This window comes from Mustela putorius, unplaced genomic scaffold, assembly GCF_011764305.1.
Source record: "Mustela putorius furo isolate JIRA1106 unplaced genomic scaffold, ASM1176430v1.1 tig00003949_pilon_pilon_pilon, whole genome shotgun sequence".
In the NCBI taxonomy this organism is placed as follows: Eukaryota; Metazoa; Chordata; class Mammalia; order Carnivora; family Mustelidae; genus Mustela; species Mustela putorius.
This window is the reverse complement of record NW_025422093.1, coordinates 7,536,932-7,563,188: the sequence shown is the minus strand read 5'-3', so window position 1 is coordinate 7,563,188 and position 26,257 is coordinate 7,536,932. Positions and strand designations below refer to the sequence as shown.

General features: G+C 41.3%; 1 protein-coding gene across 1 annotated transcript in view; it reads right to left on the bottom strand.

Annotated features, from left to right (window-relative positions):
* CCDC6 (coiled-coil domain containing 6) overlaps positions 1–26,257 on the bottom strand; it is a 105,281-nt gene that overhangs the window by 36,232 nt on the left and 42,792 nt on the right. The window contains exons 2-3 of the mRNA XM_045069909.1: positions 15,619–15,768; positions 804–932 (exon numbers count right to left, since the gene is read on the bottom strand). Coding sequence (XP_044925844.1) covers positions 804–932; positions 15,619–15,768 — 279 coding nt within the window. The remainder of the gene's footprint in view (positions 1–803; positions 933–15,618; positions 15,769–26,257) is intronic.

Below are 26,257 nucleotides of genomic sequence, written 5' to 3'. Positions count from 1 at the left end.
GCTAGGGATAACAAGTGCTTTTATCTGACATGCCAACTTGGATGGGCTGATAATGGCTGTCCACAGTTCTGTGTATCGAAGAGCATAAAGACCGTACTGGACTCCCCAGGCAAGGTCCATGTTCTAATACCAATGTCTGCCAAGGGCAATGGACGAAGGGACTATACACAATTACTTTCCACCTTTTGTACTGTTTAAGCTTGCCATCCAGGATTTTAGTTTGTTCTTCTGTGCTTACAAATGGAAAACTTGGGCCCAGAAAAGTGAGTAAAGTCAATGCAAGGTCATACAACTAGTTAGTGGTTGAACCAGGATAAACAACCAAGTCTATCAACTAATCAAGCTGGGAAAAGATAGGGCTCAAATAATACCATTAATGACTGCTAATAATATTGTTACTAATTCAAAGAAGAAAAATGCTGTTTGTGCTGAAGAACCCCTAAAAGAAAAGTTTTAGTTCCACAGCCACACTGTCTCAAGAACTTTCACAGAAACTATCCTGTGGTTAAAAACACATTGTTTCTCCTCAGTAAAAGGAACCTAAGATTTCCTGCCTATAAATCAGTACATCACAACATATCTCCAGAAACTTTATTAATTGCGGTTTAAAAAAAGAGAAAGTGTATGTGAGAGAGAACAGGTGCTATGCAGCTCTGTCAATGCTTACTTCAGAAATGAAGTCTCCACTGTCGGAAGAAACAGCTGAAAAATACTTTTCACTTACATTCCTTAGGGTATCTGAAGGCCTGAAGGAACAAGCTGATAACAGGGGAAAAAGCTATATGGAGAGAACTACATCTTACCTGTTCTAATGTAAGCTGCTTAGAAATGGTATCATTCTCCAGTTTTTTAATTTTCTTCATCAGTTTGTTGACCTGGAATTCCTGCTCCTGTTCAAGATGCTGTTCTAGTTCAGCTTTCTCATGCTGCAACTAGAAAATGGGAAAAACACAGACGTGAAAATCAAGACACCCACAAGCCAGGGTGAACATGGGCTCTAAAAGCTGGTTCCACTGAGTAAGAGGTATCATCACAGAAATTACAACCCTCATGTCTGCCAACATCCAAGTGTACACCTACGAGGAACCTGCTCCCAGGTTCCTCTAACTTGCAACAAAAAATTACAGCGCATGTACACAGGCACCTGGCCTGAGCAAAAGGCTGAAAATGACAAGACAGATACACCCGAGCACCAAACTATGAGTACACCCAGATTTGTTTTTTAAAAACATGTAAATGGTTGCCTCTGTAGGGAGGAATTGGGAGGCTACAGAATGAGGTAAGGAAGGAAACTCGTATGCGCACACGCACATATACACACACACCCCAGTTTGGTTTTATACCATGATAAAAATTAAATAAAAATTGGGCGCCTGGGTGGCTCAGTGGGTTAAGCCGCTGCCTTCGGCTCAGGTCATGATCTCAGGGTCCTGGGATCGAGTCCCGCATCGGGCTCTCTGCTCAGCAGGGAGCCTGCTTCCCTTCCTCTCTCTCTACCTGCCTCTCCATCTACTTGTGATTTCTCTCTGTCAAATAAATAAATAAAATCTTTAAAAAAAAAAAAAATTAAATAAAAATGGAAATTTTACACTGTCAATTTTTCTTAAATGAATGCGTTTACTCAGGCTTACAGAAATGTGTGTAAAGATGTCACAATCACAAAGCTTACTTAGTAAATTATTCTGAATGCTATTTCCCAATATACTAACGAGCATCCTTTGGCAAAAATCAGTACAATTAATTATCTTTCTATAATGAGAACATACATCACACCTCCTACATCTTTCCTAAAAACCAAGGTGGGGCGGGGAGGCCTCTCATTTATGCAATTAAAAGATAAAGTTATGGTGTCACTGTAAAGTTTTTTTAAGAAGGTACTCCAACCATCAAAACCGACAGGGAATAAAGGAAATCCATCAGACATCTGGCTACTGGGGTTCTCATTAAGAACCCAACTGGGAGGGTTGTGCTGATCCACAGCAGGAGTTGGAGAGAAAGGTAGCAACGGGGTCCGGTATTTTCAAAATCAACGGGACGTGAAGCAGAAGCTATTCAAAACAATGAAACACACAGAGTTTTATGCATGTATCTATGAGGACACTGCTCCCTACTTTTACCTTCAAAATCATTTCTTCGGGAAGCATGGTGTACCAGGTTCTTCATGGGCATCAGGTAGGCATGACCACCCCCATTTTATATGTAACAAAGGAGGCGACCAAGGTAATTCAGCAGGACGGTGGCAGAGTCTGGGACCCACATCCTGCACTGACCCCCAGGCTGGCGTTCTCCCACTGGATCCTGAGCAAACCTAAGAGGAATCAACTTCAGATCCCTCTAGTGCATTCTCGATGCTTAAAAAGTCACGTGATCGAACGGAGATACCAAGCCACCCTGCAAGCTCCCTTGGAGGATGGGACGTCTCCCTGTAAACGCTGCATACAGCGTGATTAGCTGGCCCTGAACAGCCTCCACACGGGTGCACCCAACCCTCTCCACACTGAACACAACTGCCACTGCTCTGCAAGCAAGCACATTCCTGGCTAAAAAAAAAAAAAAAAAAAAAAAAAAAAAAAAAAAAAAAAGTTTAAAATCTGACATAGTGTTCTAATACTGGAAATGTTGACTAAACAGATGCTGGTTTTCCTCCAACTGATTTTGATGTGCAACTCCAAAAAAAGCTGGTCAACCTTGCAGGGACCCAGAAAAAAAGCAGATGTGAGAAGGTGCTTACAGTGACAAGTCTATTTTTAGCTCACTCTTTAAAACTCAGGTTCTGCAAGATCAAGCAGTAATTAAAAGAAACAAGAGAACTGGACAGAGAACAAGGAGAGCTCCTGCATTTCAGACACAAAGACCCCGATGGGACAATTACCACTCATGAAGAAAAAAACAGCAAAGTGTGCACATCTCCACCTAACGTTTTTATTCATAAACATTATCTGTAGGTCCTACCTCAGGCATAGGTGACAATCTCTAGTGAAGATACCATCCTTGCCCTGAAGCAGTTTACCTACACTAAGCTTAAATGATAGCTACTGGTTTTAGAAAAATGAACTTTAGTCTAAAACCTTTAAACCCTTTACAAAGTCTTTTTTTTTTATATTCTTTTTTTTTTTTTAAAGCATTATTCTTCCACCCTGTGGTAAATGAAAACACTAAAGGATGCAATCTAACGTTGGCCCACAAAGCCGCATTTGTCACAGAATGTTAATCTGAGAAAAGGTAAGGCTGTCTTTGGCTTACAGGAAAACATTCCTGTTCAGACAGATGGTCTATACTGTCAATATCTGATTAGATATTCCCTTTAAGAATACAGATTAAACTAGTAATAAAAACCATAAAAGCTCTCAATTTTAAGAGGCTTTTTCCTCTCAAGAGCTATACCCTAAGGAGAACTTGGTGGTTAAAGCTGTTGTTGCCGTAACTCAAGTAAGGTCCCTGGGTTACACTAATCCATTTGGAAAAGATCGAGCCATCCTGAGATCTGTTCACCGAAGATTCACAAGGTTCATCGTCCCCAAAAGACAGAGCTGGAACAAACAGCTTTGCTGCCTGCTTTGTTCTGCCATCTCTCAGGTGACAGGCAATTTCAGAGCAAGCATAGAGTTTCTGAACAGAACACGAGAAGCAGAAAACAGGGTTCTTCCTTGGAACAAAGAAACCACCAATACAAAGAGAACACAGAAATATAGAACCCCCCCACCACCACCACCCTTCAAATCATTAGAGAATAAAGATGAGCAAGAGGGAGGGGGCAGAGCAAAGAAGGGATCTTGAGAAACTAACCACCACAGAGTTGACCTGAGGAAAATTCAGGAATTGTTTTCAACAGATACCATATAAATTCAAGCCACTCAGCCTTAATGGGGCTGGAACCGACATCCTGAATCCACCCTTCTGTGTTAAAGTCGTAGCTCATGACACCACAAACAAAAACCCTAAAGGGAGCATGGCTTAGGCTGACGAAAGACCAGCTACCAGAAATAAACCCCACTTTCAGTGGCATCTTTGAAGTAGGCACAAAACTCAAGGCATGATTTTAAATTTCTAATCAAAGGTTTTAACAATTTATAAGCAATTTAAAAAAAAAAGATTTTATTTGACAGACACAGAGAGAGACAGAGAGATCACAAGTAGGCAGAGTGGCAGAGGGAGAGGGGGAAAACAGGCCCCCAGCTGAGCAGGGAGCCCCATGCAAGACTTGATCCCAGAACTCTGGGATCATGACCTGAGCTAAAGGCAGATGCTTAACTGACTGAGCCACCCAGGAGCTCCTTTATGCGCAATTTTAAATCTTCCAAGAAGGTCTGTGATCCTGAACTAGAACAAAAAAATAATTGAAACTGAGAAGTAAATAGTCAAGCAAATTCTATTAATGTGTTTGAAATAAACTCATATATTCCCCTTAAATATATCTAAAGCAAAATGCTTAGGCAGATTAAAATTTTTTTAATCAGAATTTTCTATAAATACACTTTATAAAGTCAATCACAAAGATTATGAAACCGAGTTTTATAACTCCTACTTGTGCAATGTATTATTAACATTAACAAAAAACCCCTGTAGAATGGAAATTCTATTATGTAACAGATGATGCACTGGTAGCATAATTTTGATGGAATTAGGGTTATATGAACGAGGGTTTACTCCTTAGGATTCAGCATTTAAAAATAAATAAATAAATAAATAATAAACATAACTGAGAAAGCCATAAGCAAAGATACAAAGTATAAACCTATAAAATTATAAGTACTAAAGCTTGAGCATTTTGTTACTCTATCCACTCGTTACATACTGAGCCCAAAAGCAAACTTCCAGCCCATTACAAAATGCAAGTATAACATTATTTTGAGCTAAAACAGGCTAGGCTTACGCATCATTCAATCACTTATAACTACCACCTTTTTTATGATTTACAACGGCTTCCTGGAGCCACTTCTGTGAACCAGGCATCTTACGTAATAGATTCAAGACCACTTCACTGAAGAGTTCACTCTCTAGCACGTAGAGACGCTAAAAACCGTTCAGCTGGGAGAACCCCCGCAGGCGCACCTGTAGGCTCCTGAGCCAGGCCTCCCACCCAGCAATGCATGCGGCAGGTCTGCCAAATTCCAGTCTGGGCGGAATGGGCGTGTGCAATTCTGGGACTGCTGTCAGTTCAGCCAATGCCAAGTGAGGCGAGACTTCCAGCCACCGGCCCCAGCACCCAGGTTTTCGTGCAACTTCTGAATCAGCTCAAGCTGCCCCTACCTCGGCTCTCCTTAGTCCACGCTAGTATTTCTCTCTGGGTACTTACACCACCCAGCCCTGCAGCCGACAGCCTTGGTTTACTGACAACCACCAAGGACTAGAACTACCTGCCCCCAGTAGAGACCCCCAGAGGACAATAACTATTAAGTCATTGGGTTTTTAAAAACAATTATCAATGTTATTCATAGAAGCTTTGCAAAAAAGTTCAAAAAGATCTCTCACAACACTGAGTTTTTTATGAACCAACTTTTCAACTGCTCCACTGAGCAGCCTGAGCAGAAAGACAGCCTCCTACTTCAAATCCATTATATCACCACTAAATGCCTCTGGGGCCCACACTTATTCCCACCTCCAAACCCCTTCTGTTACTGGTACCATTATTCTCAATCAACACCTCACATCTCATCAGTTACCAATTGGCAGTAAGTCAGCCTCCATAACAGCTGTCAAACCACCTCTTCTTCCTGTGCTCACGGCCCCAATCTCGTCCAACTCTTTCATTCTTCTTCTCTGGGCCACAGCCAAAGCCTCCTAACGGATCTCCCAAGATCCAGGGTAGGTCATCCTGGCAGACAAAGCCTAATACTTCAGGACTTCACTCAAAACCCTTCATTGGCTCCCTACAAACTGCAAAGGTGTAACATGCCAAAGCCTGACATTCAAGTCCTTCCACGATCCAGTCCCTCTGCAAAAGTTTCCCTCACTTTCCTCATGCTATTTCACACTCTCAAATGACATCCTAAGGTTTGCAAACCTAAATGCCTTCAGGGTTCAGACATCTAGCAAAGAGGGATGAGCCTCAGCACAGAGAGTGGTTTTAACTGCGGATAAAGGCAAAGTTCAAGACTCTTCCTAAAACATAAAATTAAAAAAAAAAAAACAAAACCCATCATGCTGGGCAAACACTTCTGGAGACCACTCCAGTCCAGGCTTACAGACTACAAGCTCTGTGAGTCACGTGGGACCATGGTACCATGAGCTGTGCCCCCATGGCCCCACAACCCTGATCACACTGTGCCCTCTGGTACAGTGCCTGAATCCCTCCCTCCAACCTACCGCAAGAGTGGGCCGGCTCAGAAAACACCTTCCACAGAGCCTTCCCACATGCCTTCCTTCCTTCTTCAAGCTGCGAGGAGCACACTGTTCTACCCATACATTATAATGTCTAGTTCATGGTGTGTTTCCTATCCTATGAGTTCCTTCCAAAAGCAGCCAACACGTCAAGGCTCCAGATATTATGTCCCAAGCATTTTACGTCCACAATGGTGGATACTATTATCTGCATTTTACAAAGGACAAAACCACAGTGAGGAGAGGTCAAGTACCTGCCCGAAGTCACACAGCTGGGGGAAGGGGTCAATCTAGGGTTAAAAGCAAGGTCTCTGCCTTTGGAACCTTTGTCCCTTCCCCTGACATGTGCAGCCCCCCTCAAGCTCCAGCATACATCCTCAATCACCCTGATAGGACTGCAAGCTCCGCTAACAGCAGTGGCTAGCACATACGAATTCCATTCCAGATCATGCAGAAAATGCCTTGTCTGGGCAAATACTGACTAGAGAGATGATAAAAGTCTCACTTCCTTTAGAAGAAGCATCAAGATGAACGAAACCACTAGGCAAGCATCAAGGGTGCCATTACTACAAACACAGTACTCTCAGGTGACCAGCACCAAACTCAAGAAATGAAATTTGCCAGCTCCCCCAAAGACTGCTATGTCCTTTCCAGACCAGAGCCCCCATCCCTGAGAGGTCATCACTCTCCTGATTCTCACCTAGGATAAGAATTCCTTGCATTTCTTAAAAAAAAAAAAACAAAAAAAAACAAAAAAAAAACAAAAAAATGACTTTGATGCCTATGTATTTCTAAACATTAGTTTTGCATTCTTTTTTTGTCTAGCTTCTGCTAAATAAACTTGTGATTTCATTCACCCACATTACTGATTCTAACGGTATTTTTATTGCCTTATAATATCCCAATGATATTATCCACACAATTTATCCACTCATGGATAATGGGTATTTGGGTCATTTCTGGTTTTTTACTCTGGCGAACAATGCCACAAAGAACATTCTTCTATACATCTGGTGCACATGTGCACACACTGGGAAATACATCCAGGAGTGAAAGTGCCGAGTCACACACAGTGAATATTTCCAGTATCATTAGGTTATGCCAAATCGCTCTGAAAGCAGCTGCAACCACGTCCACGTTCTGACAGCATTCAGAAGGCTTCTCTAGTAAGATCGTGTGGTTTATTCTGCCTTTCTTGATTACTAATGTGTACTTGTTCCTTCACTTCTTATTTGGCTATCTGCCTTTGTGAATGGTCTGTTCAAGTCTCTGTCCATTTTTCTTTGGGACCGTCCATTTTTCTTACTAATCTGTAGTTTTTTGTTGGTTATATAAAGTTGCAAATATCTCTTCCCACCCTGTGGCTTGTCTACACATTCACTTTACATGATTGCCAATGGTATGTCTTTGTTCTTCTCTAAGCAAAATGTCTCTGTTGGGAGAATCAGTGCTGCTGCCGATCTGTAATCTTCATGTGAGTGTCTAGACATCATAAATGAATTTCTGAGTAAGCATCTTCTTTTCTCTAGCTTACTTTACTGTAAAAATATGGTATGTAATACAGATGTGTTGACTGTTTATATGATCTGTTAAGGCCTCCAGTCAATTCATGGTTAAGTTTTAGGGGAGCTAGAAGTGATATACAGATTCTGATTGAGTGATAAGGAGGAGGAGTTGGACCCCTAACCCCTGTGCTGTTCCAGGATCACCTGCATTTCATCCTTGAACGTCTGGTACCACCCTCAGTGAAATCGTTTGGGCCTACAATTCTTTCACTAGGAAGGGCTGTTTCTCACACAGAATTTCTCCAATGACTAGAAAGCTCACATGTTCCAATTCTCCTCATCCAGTTGTAGAAAGCTATGTTTTTCTAAGAATTTGTCCATTTCATGTAAAATTCCAAATGTACTGCCATATAAAATTATTCTTAAGTTACTCACTCTCCTTTTGAATGTCTGTAAGAAAAGTTGTGATGTGATTCCTGTTTTCTAACAAAGATTTCAAGCTTGGTTTTTTCTTTTTTTTAATTTCTTTGAACGTAGTAAGCGCAGTTGCTTTGGAGTCTATGTCTGATAAATCTAATAGCTACAGTATTTGTGAAGTCCACTTCTGTTCTTTTGTTTCCACTGGTTTACATCCATGAAGTCTCCTACCCCCATGTGCCTGGTTCTCCTTGTGTGCTGTGCAATGTATTGGAACTTATATTTTAGGCAAAAACCTGTAGCCTAGGATGATGGTATCTTCCTCCAAAAAAATTCCATCTTCTTCTGCCAGGAACAAGAAGCCTGGGTCTATTATAATCCACAACAAAAGCCTCACTATCTTTTCGTGATCAAGTGCTGCAGAACTGGTTAATTCTTATCCTGAGATGGAGCTCTTCACGATTCCAGCTTCAACTGGGCTTCAGTTATCAAGGCCCCCATCTCTGGTCAGCCCCGAGCTCCAACTTCTGTAACCTCAGTTCCCGCAGTTTCCAAAGCACGGCTCAGTGCCACCTGATCCAGGAAGAACAGCAAATGTTCTCAGGACAAAAGCCACCTTGGGAGCTGCGGTCTTCTCAATTCCCACCTCCCACCCAGGGCACAGACCTGCAGACCTTCCTCATCTTGTTAGTTCTTCATGCTTTTTTAAAAAACGTAAGAGTATTCTGTCTAGCTTTTGTCTATCCTCAGTGAGGTTTGTTTGGGTTACCTCATCTGTCATTTCCTAAGGGGGGGAGGCACATGTAACTTTTGCAAGGGAGTAGCTAGGTCTCTCCAGAAAATCGTTTTTTAGATGTTATTTTCTTGTCAGCATCCTCAACCCCAAGGACAGGTCCTCACTTCAGAGCAGAGGCTCTAGGAGAGTTCAGGCTTCCCACCCACCCAGAATATCTAACAGGCCACGTTTGAGCTTCCTGCATCCCCCAGAACATGATGGTGCTGAAAGCGTTTAGAGAAATTAATGTCTTTAGAGAAATCTGGTTAGGAGGAAAATTTTTAAAAGATGCTCCACAAATAAAGAAATCCTTTCGGCCCTACAGTCGGCCGACTGCACTAAAAACCCATTCTGTCAAAACTAGCACTTTCTTCATCTGAGGACTAGAGTGTTCAGCCCAAAGAAAGAACTGACTCAAACTTGAAACATTACTGTGAATTAAAAGGCCACACCTTTATGAATAAAGATGAAAAAAAAGGAAAGTAAAGGTAGTGAGCAGCAGGATGTAGCTCTGAATTTTAAGTTCATCACTGACTGGGAGGACTATAAACGGGTTTGAAATGAAAAGAGAACCTACCCAAGAAATGCAGAACATTTCTAAGTGCAAAGTCTTAAAATCATTTAAAGTGTTTCCAGCGATGGCTAAAGGCTATCTCCACTGGAGCCACTGGTCCTTTACTAACATTCATCTTTTCAACTAGAAATAACAATGCCGACTCCTACCCTGGTGAACAAAGCAAGCTCTACTCCAGCTTCATCCAGTTATTTTTTAATATCATTTTCCTTCTACTTTTCTTTTCCCTCTACCTGTGTTTTCCCTGACTTTTTTCAGGAAGTCAGCATGGAGGCTTAAAAGCCTTTCCTCTTGCCCTCACATTCCTGGGAGTCTGTACTGGTACATCCAAGCCAGCCCTGATGTCAACACACATACGCACACTTGGAAAGAATCTTGTGATTTCTTAAGACTAAACAACTGCATCAAGTTTATTGTGTTTTCTAATCACAATGCAAATTGTGTTGGACAGAGATTTTTGGCAGGCTACTAAACAGGAAAATTCTGGCTCCTAATTCAGCCTCTGGAGGCTGCATCATTTAAAATGCATTGAAAACATCCCAGGAGCCCTTTTGCGGATGTATCGGGAACACAATGTATAAGCCCCTTGCTCCATGAAAAGAAACAAAGAACAGACAAAGCTGGTTTCAGATACTTTGTAATAAAAACAACACACACACACACACACACACACACACACACACTCCTCTGATCCAACTGTTCTGTAAGCTATAGGTAATAGCAAATTTTTCAGACCAGCATTAACAACCCTGAAAAAAGCCCAGAGGGCCCAAATGCCCAGGCTACCTTAATGGAGAATGTATTTTAAGGTCTCTTCTCTTCTGCCATGGGGAGGGCAGAAACAGTTTTCCTTTGAATGGAGGCAATGGCATCCTAGGTTAGGTATCTTTAAAATTAACTAGAGAGTTTCCTCCATATTTGTTGCCCCAACAGGTGATTTTGCTACCAGCACTGCCCTCCTAGTGCCCTGGTAAGCTCCAGGTCAAAGGCAGCCCCAGATGCTGGTGCATCCGCTGACACTCTGTGCTCACCCCTGTGCCTGAGGGCCCGGCGGACACACGGCCCTTCTGGGGTTGCAGAAGCATCCACTCCAGAAAGCCATGGGGCTGGAAGGAGAAACTATTTCTCCAGAACTGAGGGGAGGAGAAGAAAAGGGCGAATGAAGTGATACGCCTCTGTCTACACGAACAGGCAGATTCAGGGATTCACTCCAATTTCACCTCTAGGTTTCCCTGTGCGCCGTCCTGCAGCACCGCACGGCGGGACGTCCTCTGGTAGTGCCAGCTTCCGCAGCGGCATCTGCCCTCCCTCCCCAGCTCTCTGTCCGTCACCTTTCCACGGATGCGAGGAAACATCAACTATGTGCATTCCGGAAGGCATTCTAAGGGACCAAGCCAGTAACGAGAAAGCCATGCCACTGAACAAGACATCCGGAAGACTTATTCTCAAGTACTCTGAATCATCAACATTCGGAATATGCCTTCCCATAAGGGCACAATAATTTCTATTAGAGCTATAGTGGCATTATTTTCCAGATTGGACCAGATCCAATTTCAAATGTGAATCAAAAGAAGAAAACTATTAACCTATTTGTTATTTTAAGGTCTAAAATTTAAAAGTTGGCTTAGACTGAAAAGATTCAGAGATATAGTACCCTTCTTATCTCAGTCCTATTCCAGGGTTTTTAAAAAAAAGAAAAAGTATTCATTAACTCTTGGCAGCAGTGCTGGCTGAGAGAAGACTGCAGACAAGAACAGGTCTTCCCAAGGAGCAGGAAGTAAACTTGATGCATCAGGCTTACATAAAAGCCAAGTGAAAAAAAATCCACGACTGCTAAAACCACGACCAGTCTCAGCAATGTCAGGCCTTCCAGTTGGCATTGATGATTGGTAGTTCACAGGGGAGTTAGGCATTTATTTAAAAAAAAAAAAAAAAAGTTTGATGGCGGAGGACCAGTGAAATAAATCATATCAAGACTGACAAGACAGTTAAGCTAGTCATTAGAGCATTCTGATAACACTAGTTCTTAATGATCACAGCATTCCAGAATCCTCTATCACTTGCAAATGCACCCAAGTGTGCAGTGGGCTTCAGTCCACTGAGCTTGGTGACAGACAGACACAACTATGACAGATCTCTGCTCTCAGAGCCAGTGACACAGAAGGTTCCAAAAGGTAAGGACAAAAAAGGCCTAGGAATTTTTAAATTTCCTTTTTAGGAAATAAGACATTTTCTAATTACAAAAGTAATATATGTTGCTTTTACAAAAGGAGAAGAAAAGGGATATAAGAAAGTTAACATAACCCGTAAGCTCGGCACCCCAGTATAACTAAAACTAACATTTTGGAAACCAGTCTTTTAGACATATTTCCCAACATGCGTGTTATATATCAAAAACTGATGAAGAGGTTGCTTACAAAACATTTCTCATAAATTTTAATTATAAATTATGGTTAAATACAACCTGTCTTTGAGGCATTCCAGAGCTCAATTTAGTTCTGAAGTAGGCTTGTGCTGGGCTTACAAAAGTACTAGAAGGTTCTTTTTAGGACAGTTCTCAATCAGATAATCCCATAGCTCAAAAGGATACAGATTTTCCAGACAAGTTTTCATAAAATGAAAGTATAATTTTCTGGCTACCCAGTGGATATACACAAAAACAGGAGAGAAAGCATGCTTTTAGTGTGTTGTTTGTTTCAGTGATTTTAACATATTTGAAAATATTCTAGGACAGAAGGACTTCCCCTCATCCACGCTTAAACAAATTTCTGTTTTTAAAGGCATTAGATACCAGTTCCATCATGGCAAATGGGAAAGGAAGTGTTTCCTCCACAGCAATAATCTCAATTTGTCCTCAGAACCAAAGAATTCCTTTGAAATGCACACAGAAGCTCTGGCCAATCACTCTCAGAGACAACAGTCAAAGCGTGGTGACAAAACCAAAACTGTTCTACCAACAGCCTCTCAGTGGCCTTTGGGCGAAAAATGCTAAGCAAACACTTTCCTGGTGAACAGGTCCATGGCCTCACTTGTCAACACCTATATGAAGTGTCTCTTGCAAGCTTTTCAAAAAAGGTCTCTCTAGAAGCACCATCGTAGAGAGCCATATTAAAGTAATTACACAATTAGAAAAGTCTATTGGTACCAATTACTCTAAAAGCCTCCAGATGGAGATCCATTCTTCTACACTGGGTGGCAGAAAATGTGAGCTTTCCACAAAGGACTGGCTGAAGTCCCTGAGGCAAGCCTAGCGGGAGGGCACCACAGTGGGATGGGCGCCACAGGGGGGCAGCCTTCTTCCCTTGCAGCTGTCCCAGCTCTATCCAACCAGTCAAAACCAGAGGAGGCCATTAAGGATATTCACCACAAAATGGTGTACTGTGACACCTGATGTCTAAAAGTGAGAGATGACCTATCACTCCACAGAACAGACATAGTGCTAGAATGTGCCAGAGACCTCAACCTCAAACTCCCTGACACCTGTCTCCTTTCAAGAGCCCAAGAACCAGGAGGGGAGTGATGAGTCACTCACTGTTCAATGGGTACGGAGTCTGGTTTTCAAGAAGTTCTGGGGATGAACAGCAGTGATGGCTGCACACACAAATGGGTGAAATGGTAAATTTTGTGTTAGTGTTTATTTTGCTACAATGTATGCATGCGTGGTGGTGGTGGGGCAAATACAGATTGCCCAAGAACCACACTGGGATTCTTGGGAGGCTGTCTCAGAGACATGCTGATCATTCATTTGTCCAGATCCTACAAGTCAGACCCCAAATAAGCCAGTCTCACCAAGAGCTCCCTCAACAACAGAATCACACCTTCTTAGGAAATCCTTTATTTTGACAAAGGGCCAACCTAAGACTTGGCCACATGGAAACTATTGGTACTTGTTATATACTACTCCCTGCAAAAACAATTTATTGCCCTGTTCAGGTCGTACCTTCTTTAATCTCTTCAGAAAAGATCCATCATTCCCCTCAGTTTTTAATATATGAAAAAATTTTTTCTTCTGACCAAGTAAACTACTTTTTTTTTTAGATATAAGATATATGAAAAAAAAATCACTATATTTCTGCAGGTTATAGCTTTATTTATAGGATGTTCAGAACTTTAAGTTCAAACCTTCTTACGCCAAATATATTATTATAACTAACTCCCTTTTCTGCTGTGCATGGCTCTTCTGTTCTCACTCTTACTTAGTGTCTTATTTTAAGAGACATCGATGGCTTTGGGGAAAAGGTACTTTATGATAAGAAACTACACATCACAGAACCACTCACAAAGAACAGGAGTAGAGCATGATGACCTTGCTAGCTTCGGGCAGCCTTATAAATAATTTGGTACAAGACTATAAATACTAACAACCATTCAAGTTGAAAACAAAATATGTTTCTTGTAGGGTTAAAAATTAGGGCACATGGTTACACACTAAACTCAGAAGAACAGACCATAATTGCATCCCTACAGTTCTCGAAGTAACATGCAAAGTAAGTGGTCTGATGTTGCCCCCGTGAGAGAGCGCCAAAGGTCAGACTAACCGCCTCCCCTTCTCTTCCTCTAAATCAAAAGGCACAGGAGTCCATAGAGTTTCCACACAGAAATTCTGCTGGACAATAATTCCTGACTACCTCTCTTCTTCACATTTCAACAGCCACCAGCTAAATCAAATTTTGTGCAAGAGAGTAACAGTATCTTTATTCAGCAAATAGGAAGAAAAATGAGAATGAAATAAAGATTCTGTTGCCTGGACCCCTGTATGGTCCTAACACTAGAGCTTCTACCCCAGAGCTTCCAGCCTTCTCTTACAGGAATGTCTACATTGGAAGCTTAGAAAAGGATTTAGGACATTATTTTTAAAAAGTCTCAAGTATCCTTTTATTATAACCTCCCTAAAATGTATTCTTCAACCATATCAACGAATGGAGTGGTTAGCGATGTCCCTGAACAGAAGATACGAGGAAATGCATCTACCTCTCTTAGTCACCTGACAAAGTGGAATTACTTGTCCTCCTGGCATAATTCTACATCTGCCCATGATCTTGGACAAGCTGTGGTATATAATGAAAACTTAATATTCCACTTATTCTTAAGTTCATATTAAGTGAACACAAAATAATTTGTCCTAAAACAAATTTTACTTTGTGTAATTTACTAGTAAGCTTTGAGGGGGAAAAAAGGAGCCTCTGAATTAGGGGAAAAAAAAAAAATCAAACCTTCCTACATGTTTTGTGTTGTGTCTTCTATAAACTATTAGTGATTAACGTTAAGTTATAATAGCTGTCTGACATCTGCTCAGTAACATACTACTCACCCATCTGAACACATCTGATTGCACGTAATTTTAACAAGATACCATAGATATCTTTTATTTGCCTCCTAAATTGACATTTCACTTTATATACTCATATTTTGGTGCAAAAGACCCACTCCTGTTGCAATAATGTTTATGTATTCATTATAGATTCAATGTATAAGGAGGAAGAAGTCCCACATTTAGTGTTAATCCTCGTATTTCCAAAACACCACATATAGGGGTGCCTGGGTGGCTCAGTGGGTTAAAGCCTAGCTTCAGCTCAGGTCATGGTCCCAGAGTCCTGGGATCGAGCCCCGCATCGGGCTCTCTGCTCAGCAGGGAGCCTGCTTCTTCCTCTCTCTCTACCTGCCTCTCTGCCTACTTGTGATCTCTGTCTGTCAAATAAATAAAATCTTTAAAAACAACAACAACAACAAAACCCCCAAAACACCACATATAGCAATTACTCCTGTGCTAAGGCTTCGGGCTCATCAGCAACTTTGAGAGGCGCTCAAAATATAAAATATCACTCCTTACCTAAGCAGATGGGTCACAGAGCCAGAGTCTGGAGTATTACATTGCTGCCATCTTAACCTGGTATTTTTAATCTCCAAAGAACTTTAGCTACAACCTCATCAGCAAATGTTTCAAGCCAAGTGCTCCATCAAAGTCATTTCTTCCTAGAGAGGAAAACAGGCAGGGAAAGACGTAAAGGGAGAAAAGATAAATTTACCTGCATCAATTTTCTGGAGAGCTCATTAGTGAGGAACTCTTCTTCCTTCTCATAATTTACAGCAAGGGTTTCTTTCTCCTTCTGCAAAGCCTGGATTTTCTTGAATAAAGTGTTACTGATGAATTCTTCCTCTTGCTCAGCCCTGGCTTGCTGTTTAAAAAAAGGGGGGGGGGAATAAATGAAAAGAGAGCAACAACAATAACGAAAATATGTTAAGGAAACAGTAAATTTACTAGTTAAAATACAGTTATTTGCAGAGAGGGCACCCATTTTAAGGAGATTTTAAGGAGATTTCTATTTTTAACTGTGAACCAATGCCCCCCAAGATGCATAAATCAGAGGGGCCGAGTCACAACCCCAAAAGCAAATCTGGCTATTCCCCCAAAGAGCCTTCCTGTATATGTACGGCCTCTCTTCTTAAAGTGATATTTCAAAGGCATTAATAAAGACTTTCTATTACAGTTTTTAGAATCGATCCCAATCAATCACTAGACTACAGAGAGCTCTACAGATGGCAGACAGGTCCCATTGTGGGGTATACGCCAGCCATTCCTGCTAACTCCCTGCAGGTCTCTACATCTCAGAGGGTTATAGTTAAAATATCTAGGCAACAAGTTTTATTGAAGCAGAGAAGTTCAACTTGCTTGAAAGTAAAATCCCGTCACCTCTTTAGGATGTTACTGAAAGGCTTTGGATATGCACTTTTAAAAGCAATGCAGGTCCACATGAATTCGATGACACGCACAACGAAGGGTAATTGTAAGGAAACACACAAGTGGCTAGAAAGTCTTACTGAAGAAGCAGGAATCCAACCAGTGAAAAGTAAGGGTGGATGAAAGGGGTTTTATTTTTACTTTATTAATTTCCCACTAGGAATTTTTTGGAGGTGAGGGCAAAGACAGACATATTTTAAAAACAGAATTTTAGAATCAGAAGACAAGAGGGTCTGGATAATTCAACGGAGGTGAAAATATTCTTCTGTAGCATCCCCCTAGCTCATGCTATGTTTTACCAGAATAAACAGAAAAACTTAACCATCAACTTAACCATCCTTAAAGGAAATTCATCTTTTCAGAAAAACCTGTTTCAAGTGAACTCAACTCTACTCAAAACACTTTTTAAGACCATCATTGTGATGCATTAATCACAAATAATGCATTCCTGTTTTATCAGCCAAGTGGAGGCAGAAACAGCTCCATCAATTCCAAGCCGCCAGCACCTGTCACTTACAATAACACAAAAGCCAGAGGGCAGGAGACAAAAGGGCAGCGGCACTAAATAATTACCACCTTTTATTGTAAAACCTCCAACAACCACCTCCAAGTCTGGTGGTTTAGATCTCTGTACATATACGCTCGCCTCCCCAGCGCCCGTGCCCTAACAGCCACAGTTTCTGGGGAGCCTGTCCTCTGTGCTCCCCATCTCTGTGGCCAAAAGGAAGCACCCCAGTCCCCAGAACTGCCTGTCGAGGAATTCTACAGGAGAGCCACCCGGAGTACTTCAACTGAAAAACAGAGATACACAAAGAATGGGAACTTTGGGAGAAGGTCCAGTAGAAACCACCTGGGATAGGTCAGGAGAACTGAGCCCCTAAGGGCACGTCTCAGCTAATAAATGTTTTTTTCCATCCCAGAGCACCCAGGGAGAGGTCCCTAGGTTCCAGTGGGCTCCCTCACACCTGATATTCCATAAGACCCAGAAAATCTCCTGAGGACTGGTGCTTCTTCCCCTCCCCGCCTTGGAACGACTCCCCACTCCTCTTTAAAACTCACATACGTCCAGGTGTCAATACTAGTGCAACCGGGAGGAACCCAAAGTATTTACAGAGGCACACTTGACATGCAGATCCAAGCCCCCAATCTGTCCAAGCTACCTGTTTCTCTGGTTTTGACTGACAACATCCTACATGATTTGATTCCTGAGAATTCTAAAAGTTACAGAATGGAAAGGTAGAGAGAACTATAATGCTGCAATTCTGCCCTTAATTTTTCAAAAGGCTGTTGGCCATACATTATTATCATCAGGTCAGACTCAACCTCTTACGTGTTGCCACATGCTCAGTATTTGAGACACCTGGTGTATTTGATCACCAGCAGGGAGAGGGCCAGACTCTCCCCAGGCTCCGGGGACACCCCTCCCCTTCGCACTGGGGCCTGGAAGTAAGAAGCTGGAAATAAGGCACAAGCCCCAAGTGTCTGTCGGTGGAGTTTGCTCCCCTGCCTCTCCCTTCATCTAACCATTAAGTTTCAGGGACAACAGACTTCAGTATAACATAAAACAGAACTCAGCGATGAAAAGCAGATTTGTGTTTGCCAGGGGCTGGGGGGCGGGGGAGGGGGCGTGCGTGTAAGATGGGAAGCGACTGCTAATGAGCGCAGGACAAATTCTTTCTGGGGCAATGAAAATGTTCTGAAATCAGTGCTAACGGTTTACACAACCTTGTGAATATACTAAAAATCAATGAGGTGTATACACTTTAAAAGGGTGGATTTTATCGTACGTGAATTATATCTCGATTAAGAAAAAGCACTCTGAATAATTAGCAGGGTCTGTATTTCACAGAGCACCTGGCTTCCTTTGCAGTTCTTCTCAGAGAAAGCAGCAAAATTTTAAAAGGATGGGGGTGGGGAGGCGTTGAAGAGCCCCAGATCTGCTATAAAGTGCCTTCCCAAGTAAGTGACACAACACCAGTTGTGAGGTTGAGGCTTTAGCTAACAAAATTATTCACCATTTCCAAATAGCCACTTAATTCTAGGCAAAGCCCATTAATGGAAAATGCTGCTCTCAGGACCCCTGAATAACATGCGGAACTGCTCTAGGGAGCCTCTCTAACTTCACGGGGGCTGGACAGGCCCTCACAGACTCCATCAAAGGCCTCCTTTTTGCCACGTTTTCATCCGAACCCAGGTTGGTGGTTAGTCTGCCTCCCGTGGCATCTGACATCCAGAGGAAAACCACTAGGAGAACAAGATTCCAAGTCCCCAAAAATGTTAAACCAAGTCCACCCTCTTTCTAACTGGTCACAACCACTGTAGGAATGAACACATAAATGAGGACAAAAGGCAAGCTGTTATATCCAAGAGAGCCTCAGAGAAAATTGTTTAGAAGATCAGACAGAGTGGACGGAAAACCAGGGGCGAACTTGATGCCCAGAGTCTGAGTGGAGAGCCACACAAAGCAGCCAGCATCTGCCACTTCCCCTGCAGCCGTCTCCCATGCCATGGGCTGTGTCTGCCCAGTCTGGGGCCTGGCTCTTTTTTCCCCTAACTCCAAAACAAGCCTTTTATTTAAGCTGTAAGTGAATTAACCTTACAATTTATCTCCCCGCCCCCCCCCACCACCAAAGACAAAAGCCTGGGAGAGAGTGGCCTAGGAGCAAAGAAGCAAGGCCCAGGCACCATTCACCAGGGGGACAGATAAAACAAGCTACTGCTTCCCTTTTTATTCGAAATGCTTGACAATTTCAGCATACCTAAAGACATCCAAATTTGAAAATAAAACTGTATTTCAAAAGCTAAATATAAGAATCATGGTTCACCTGTAACACCATAAACTCCCAAAAGAAAATGTGAACATAAAATTAGGAATGCTCTGAAGGAGGAAAACTTTACTGTGTTCTGCCTATGTCTGTAGAGTCGAAGACTGGGAAAATCCAGGGAAAATTTTTTCAATATCTGTGATTATAGCTGCATGTTCAATATGGTTCTGGATGTTGTGTTTAGAAACTGAGTGGCTCTGGTGTAACCATACTCACTTATTCCCCTAGCGATAATCATCTGAGGTCTGTAAACACAAGGACCACAGTAGAAGGCATCTCACCATCACTCACTCTTTCCCCTGCCTATCAAAAATCCGACACCAAAAAAAAAGGGAAATAGTAAAGAAATAGGGGAGAAAGCAGAACAGGAGAAATTTACGAAGTACTCTGGCAAAAATAAACACCAACAAGATTCTTAGAAGAATTATTTTCTCCCCAGTCACCACATATTTAGGCAACCATACTGTGAGCACAATTTTCTGTGAAGAAGGAAAACAGCCCATTCTGATCCATTGCTAGGATGACCACCAGGGCACAAATCTGATAGGAGTTTCCAGTGTGATTGTTTAGGGTTTCTGTTCTTTATCGCAGCATTTTGGAGATCAAAGGCAGGTGGAGAAAGGAGAATTCAAAAACTCTCAACAGTAGCATTCACTGCTGATGAGAAAAATCCCAGTGCCAAAACCAAACTCATGTAGGATGATGCAATTCCTGATCTATCAAGCATGAGAAAAAGAACAGTTTTCTAAAGCAGGCAATCAATATTTGATAGCAGCCATAGGTAGAGGGTATAATCAAGAGAAGATACGAGTGACTACCAAGGTAGCACATTAGCATTTGTTTTTAAAAATTACTTTTAAGTTGATTGCTGACTTGTCTTAATGACAAAAAATCATAAAGGTAAGATTACCTTGAAGCTCAAATGCTTAAGAATCCAGGCAGGCTCTATTTATTATTTTAATTATCTAAATTTAGGAATCTATTTGAATATATTATTTAAATTCACTATTCTGTTGCCTAGTCACTTACAATCTGTATTTTAATGATCTTAACATCTCAGTTTGAAATAGCATCGGAAACCAAATTGTTAAAATCGAAGGAGCCACCCAACACAAAGCCAGGGAAGTGACTGAAACCGTGCTGTCTCCGCTGTCATTTACGAGGGTCACCACAGCGCAGTCCGGGGAGATGCTGAGTTCAAAAGAACCCATGCCAGATGGCTGGTGCCTCTCAGAGGATTTGCCTGAATATCAGCCATACTGCTGGGTTTATTCACAACAAACCACTGTCCTGCCGCGGTCCTGCTGGATCTGTTTAACACTGAAGTACCAGTAACACAGGGGTGGGTGGCAGGCGACACAGAGGATAAGTCCATTAAGTACCTTCACTTCTTCGATTAGAAGAACAAGAGAGATGATTTCACACATCAGATGTGTGAGCATTAGAATTTCCCACTTAGTCGGTGGAAGCACTAGGCTGTTTTGTCTTTCCTCCATGTACTGCATGCTACCTAGGCTTATAGTAAGAACAGTTAATAATCAGTAAATTCAAACACTTATTTATTGCATTCCAGTATTGCCAGCAAGTCACTGAGTACACTGGATCAGAGCAGAATCACTGTCAGCCTTGCCACTGGGCTATTCTACCCCAGACACTATGCCCAGGCCATCTGCAGGACTACAGAGCAAGAGAGAAACAGCAAGAAAGGGTGACTACAGGACAAGAAGAACTCAGAGAATCTCGAGGTTAAGAAGGACTCCAATAGCTACTAGGTTTTATCAACCTGCTGTGCCTCTCAGATCAGCTTCAGTGAACACCAGGCCTCAAACACTCTACTTGTCAGACTGCCTACTTCACAAGATGTCCACCTCCAGCTGAGTGACCCCAGACAAGCCATGTGACCTCTTGGGACCACTGCTTTCTCCTCTGTAAAGTGAAAAGAATGGCACCCCCTTCTGGGTTGGTGTGAAGATAAATTCATATACTTCAAAGAAAGAGCTCAGCATAGTATCTTGCCTAAGGAAGCACTCAAAAGATAGTTACCAAAAAGCCTGGGAAGAAGCATGTACAAGAGGATTAATGAGAAAACAATGAAGTCTTATGAAGTTCCCTTCATTTAATGAGAAGTTGAAAGGGGCTTAATTATGGCACATCCATAGAAAACCATTGAGGAACCATTAAAAAAATTATATATAGATAGATAGTATATTATATATTTTAGATTACATATATAGATTATATATTATATATAGATATATAGATTATATATTATATATATTATATGTAGATATCTATATGTATATGTATATAGTATCTATATGTATATAGATACTATATTTATATATGGTTTGCGCTTACTATCATGAAAAGATGTCCAACAACAAATGGTTAAGTGAAATATCAAAATGGAATGTTTATATCTGAAGTAGAAGGACCCTCGGCTGAGTTCCCAAAGAAAAGCCACACCTCAAGGACACAATGCACTATAATTAATAGAAACAATCTATTTATAGTTCCACACATACACACTAACTCATGATCAGCAAAGGCTTCAGATATTCAGCAAAGGCTTCAGATAAAACTATAAAATAGTTTTATCTGAAACATTACAAAGAAAGAAAATATGGTGAATGAGCAGCAAGAGAATGGATCAGGCAGGTTTAAAAACGAAAAGAGAATTTCTTGAAATAAATGTTTAAATTCACCTTGCATTTTGTATTTCAATACCAAATTTGACAGAGCTGATTAGCAAACACTGAAAGACATAAAATTAATCCAGAATGTAGCACAAAGAAACAAGAAAGTGGGAAATGGGGAGGATATCAGTAGATACAAGGAGGAAATGAAAAATCGGACACATTATCTCACTAAAGATTAAGAGGGAAAGAATACTTGAAGAGATGATGGTTTCAGATGGTGTATCTCAGAAATACCATCTGAGAACATCCCTGAAATAATGAAAGACATGAATCTACAGATATAGGAAGTACGAAGAATTGGTAACTAGACACATTTTGATCCAACTGTACCACATTAAGACAAAAATCTTAAAAACAGTCTAAAGAAAAGACAGGTCATCCATAAAGAAAAAGCAGACTAACAATCACTTCTCCACAGGGAAAGGGGACAACAGAATATTCTCAAAATGCTAAGATACAACAAGCAGCAAACTGTACTGGGATAATCAAGACGAACTGTCTTTTGAACAAACAAAACTCACATTTCTAATATAAACCAACACTGAGTTTATTACCAGTAGATCTATACTAAGAAAGCTGCTACAGGATGGACTTATCCCAGAACTGTCTACAATGCACAAAGAACTGAGGAGCGAACAAACTAGTAAAAATGAAGGATAATCTCAACAAAGACAACATCTAGTCTGTGAGGTGAAACTGTCAGTGAGTCCTCTTGCTCAACTACAGACCCCAATAGTTAAAACCAGAAAGAGACAAGTCGGCTTAGCTCATGCTCTAACTATAACCCACTGGGCTTTTCTTACCACACTTTCTGGAGGCATTGGAGATGTTCTGTCGTGACCAGAACATTCCAACTGTCAAGACCAGAAGTGTATACCTAGAAGACCACACACCACCAAATCCCCTTCCTTGCCCATGATTTCGGGCTACACATATACCAACCCCACCCATGACCATGTGTCCCCCATCTGCTTTCTTGCAGGACCCCTCGGAACCTCTCCATAAAACCACCAGGGGTTGACCTTGTGGGAGGTCAGTTGTTAAGGCTTACTGAGCCTGACTGCATCCAAAATAAATTTCTCCCTTTCTCTTTTCCAAATCCCTCTTGATACTTACTGGCTGCAACAAGTTTATCTGGCAATAGTGTTGGCAAACCCAGCCTGGGGCTATGCTCTTAATTTGTCCAGTCCCCCTGGAACTACCCAGCCGGAGTGGGTGGTGACAGCAGGATACCAGGACTCCCCCCTGTTCCTTCTGGCGTTTTGGGCTGTGCTAGGTCATTCAGAAACAAAAATACTGACGCAGCACCCAAATACTAAATAGTAATAGTGTCAGTCTAAAGGGATGGTGAGAATTAAAACATTTTAAGGTCCTCATATATCCTAAAGATCTAACATATTTCTTTTAAATGTGCACAGTAGAATTTCAAGTATAACTAGTAAATGAATAGAAATAGAAAACTCCTAAACCAGCAGAAAAGTATTTTAAGTTAAAAGGTACAAAAAGAAAGAAAAAGATGGTAGAAAGAAGGAAACTACCTTAGTCATCATAACAAACACAAGCAAGACTAAACTAGACAGATTGTGAGATGGGAGGGGAAGCTCAACACCGAGAAGGTATTAGAAGAAAGTTCTAAGTACAGAGATGAAAAAAAGATATACCACACAAACAATAACCTAACCCCAGGGATACAGGATTATATTAATATCTGTCTTAAACGGATTTTACAACAAAACACATTTTTGGGAAGTTCTATCAAGCACAAAAAAAATAAGTAAGACAAAAATTCAAAGTACGATGGCTGGTAAAGAAAAAACAAAACTATCATTATTGGCAGCATTATTTAAAAAGTATAAAACTCAGAGGCATGGGTGGCTCAGAAGGTTAAACATCTGACTCTTGATTTCAGCTCAGGTCGTGATCTCCATGTCCTGAGATCTAGCCCTGCATTGGGTTCAGGGCTGAGCAGGGAGTCTGCTTAAAGATTCTCTCTCCCCTTCTGCCTCTGCCCCTCCCCCTGCTTCCATGCTGGCTCTCTCTCAAATAAACAAATCTTTAAAAAATAAAAATAAAAACCTATAAAACTCTCCTAAAAATTCAAATAATTAGAAGACAAACAATACCATGGCATTTTGTACATACCGACCATAAACAGAACACACTTTTCAAAAATATATTATTTAATGTAGTCATGAAAGTTTTAAGGCACCTAAGAAGAAATCTGCCAAAAGATATCCAAGATCTCTATGAAGAAAGTAAGTCTGAACTGAAATACACTTAATAAAGAAAAATGCAAGAATAGATCTACAAATTTACTACTATAGATGTGTCAATTCTTCCCCAAACCACCCATGAATTCAATGCAATTTAATCAAAATACCAACAGGGTTTTTTGAGAAGCCTGAGGAGCTGATTCTAAAATCTTTGTTAAAGCACAAGGGCCAAAAGAGGCAGACCTCCCAAAGAAGAGTATGAGAAAGAAACCTGCCCTACTGGAGAGAGACTTCCTATAAACTTACAGCTATTCCCTCATACACTGCTGGTGGGAAAGCAGAGTGCTGCCAGCCCTTTGCATGCAATCTGGATGATTCTCCAAGTTAACCCTCAAGTGACTGTATGACTCAAAACTATTCCTGCATATATGCCCAAGAATACCAAAAACCTTTCTTCATGAAGAATGCATATACAAATGTTCCAAGAAGCATTATCATTATAGCCAAAAAATGGGAAAAACCCAAATGCTCATCAACTGATGGAAAGATAGATAAAACATGGTACAGCCATTTAAAAAAATGAAGTACTAACCTTACAACATGGATGACGCTTGAAAATATCTTCTTGGTAAAAGAGACCAGACAAAAAAGACCATAGAACATATGATTCCATTTATATTAAATGCCCAAATTGGGCAAATCCAATGGGACAGAAAGTATGTTAGAGGGTGATCAGGGTTGAATGTGGGGTGAAGTAAGAAATGGCCACTAAAAAGTATGAGCTTGTTTTTTGGGGTGACAAAAATGCTCTGTAATTAAATAGTGGTGATGGTTACATAACTTCACTAAAAACAGCTGAATTGTACATTTTTAAACAATATTTTATTTATTTAACAGAGAGAGACAGAGAGATCACAAGTAGGCAGAGGGGCAGGCAGAGAGAGGGGGAAGCAGGCTCCCTGCTGAGCAGAGAGTCTGATGTGGGGCTCAATCCCAGGACCCGGAGATCATGATCTGAGCTGAAGACAGGTTTAACCCACTGAGTGACCAGGTGCCCCTGAATTGTACATTTTTAAAGAGTGAATGTTATAGTATGTGAATTAGATCTCAATTTAAAATGAAGTTGGGGGCTTAAGCCACTCTGGGAGATACAACAAACTCTTTACTCCCCACTGCCCTGGGCCAAGAGTGGACCAAGGGTTGGGGGTGTGAAGAGTCCTCCCCCCAGATCTCAAGCAAAGACCCACTGCCTCTGGGAAAAAGGCAGGGAAACTCTGTCCCTAAGACACCCACCAGATTCAAGTCAGACAATCTACAGAAAAGCGGTGCTGGGAACACTGTGTCTTGATGGCCCAGGCACATAAACCGAAGACTAGACCAGATGAACAGAGAACCACCCCTTCCTCTACAAGGAACCTAGCAATGAGAAACCACTCCAGTGGTCTAGGCTCAAGAAGGGGCAAAGGCATGGAGATTATTGTAGCCCAGGCATTCGAGAACCTCTAAAAGCAGAGCAGCAGAGCAAGAACATGAGGAAAATGGGGTATCAGAGGCCCCACTCTATGTATAAGGTACTGGAGCAATTTGAAGCTTGTGGTACAATCACAGAAGTACAACCACCAGCAAAACTCAAATCTAGTTCAATTACTGATTAGACTGACTCAATCTCACATTGATGGCCCAATAGAAGAGACATGCTCATTTCTGGGTATAAATATTAACATTATTATCTCGGTCTTTGACCTACAATATCTATAGTCAATCAAAAGTTACAAAAAAAAAAAATAGGGGCAGCAGGCAGGCTCATTTGGAAGAGTGTAAGACTCTTGATCTCAGGGTTGTGAGCTCAAGCCCCACATTGGGTATAGAGATTACCTTAAAAATAATAAAAGACATGGACATTGGGGAGGGTATGTGCTATGGTGAGTGCCATGACGTGCATAAACCTGGCGATTCACAGACTGTATCCCTGGGGCTATCAACACATTATATGTTAATAAAAAATTTAAAAATTTTTTAAAAATTTAAAAATAAAAATAATAAAAGCAAAAACATCTTATACGAGTAGGAGAAAGGAGAAGGGCTTTTCTTCCCCCTCTTTAAGTATGGAACCAATTCAAGGCACAGTTTTGTTTGTTTGTATTTCTTTGAAATACTAGTTCTTTGGTATTTTCTCATTTTCCCTCAAA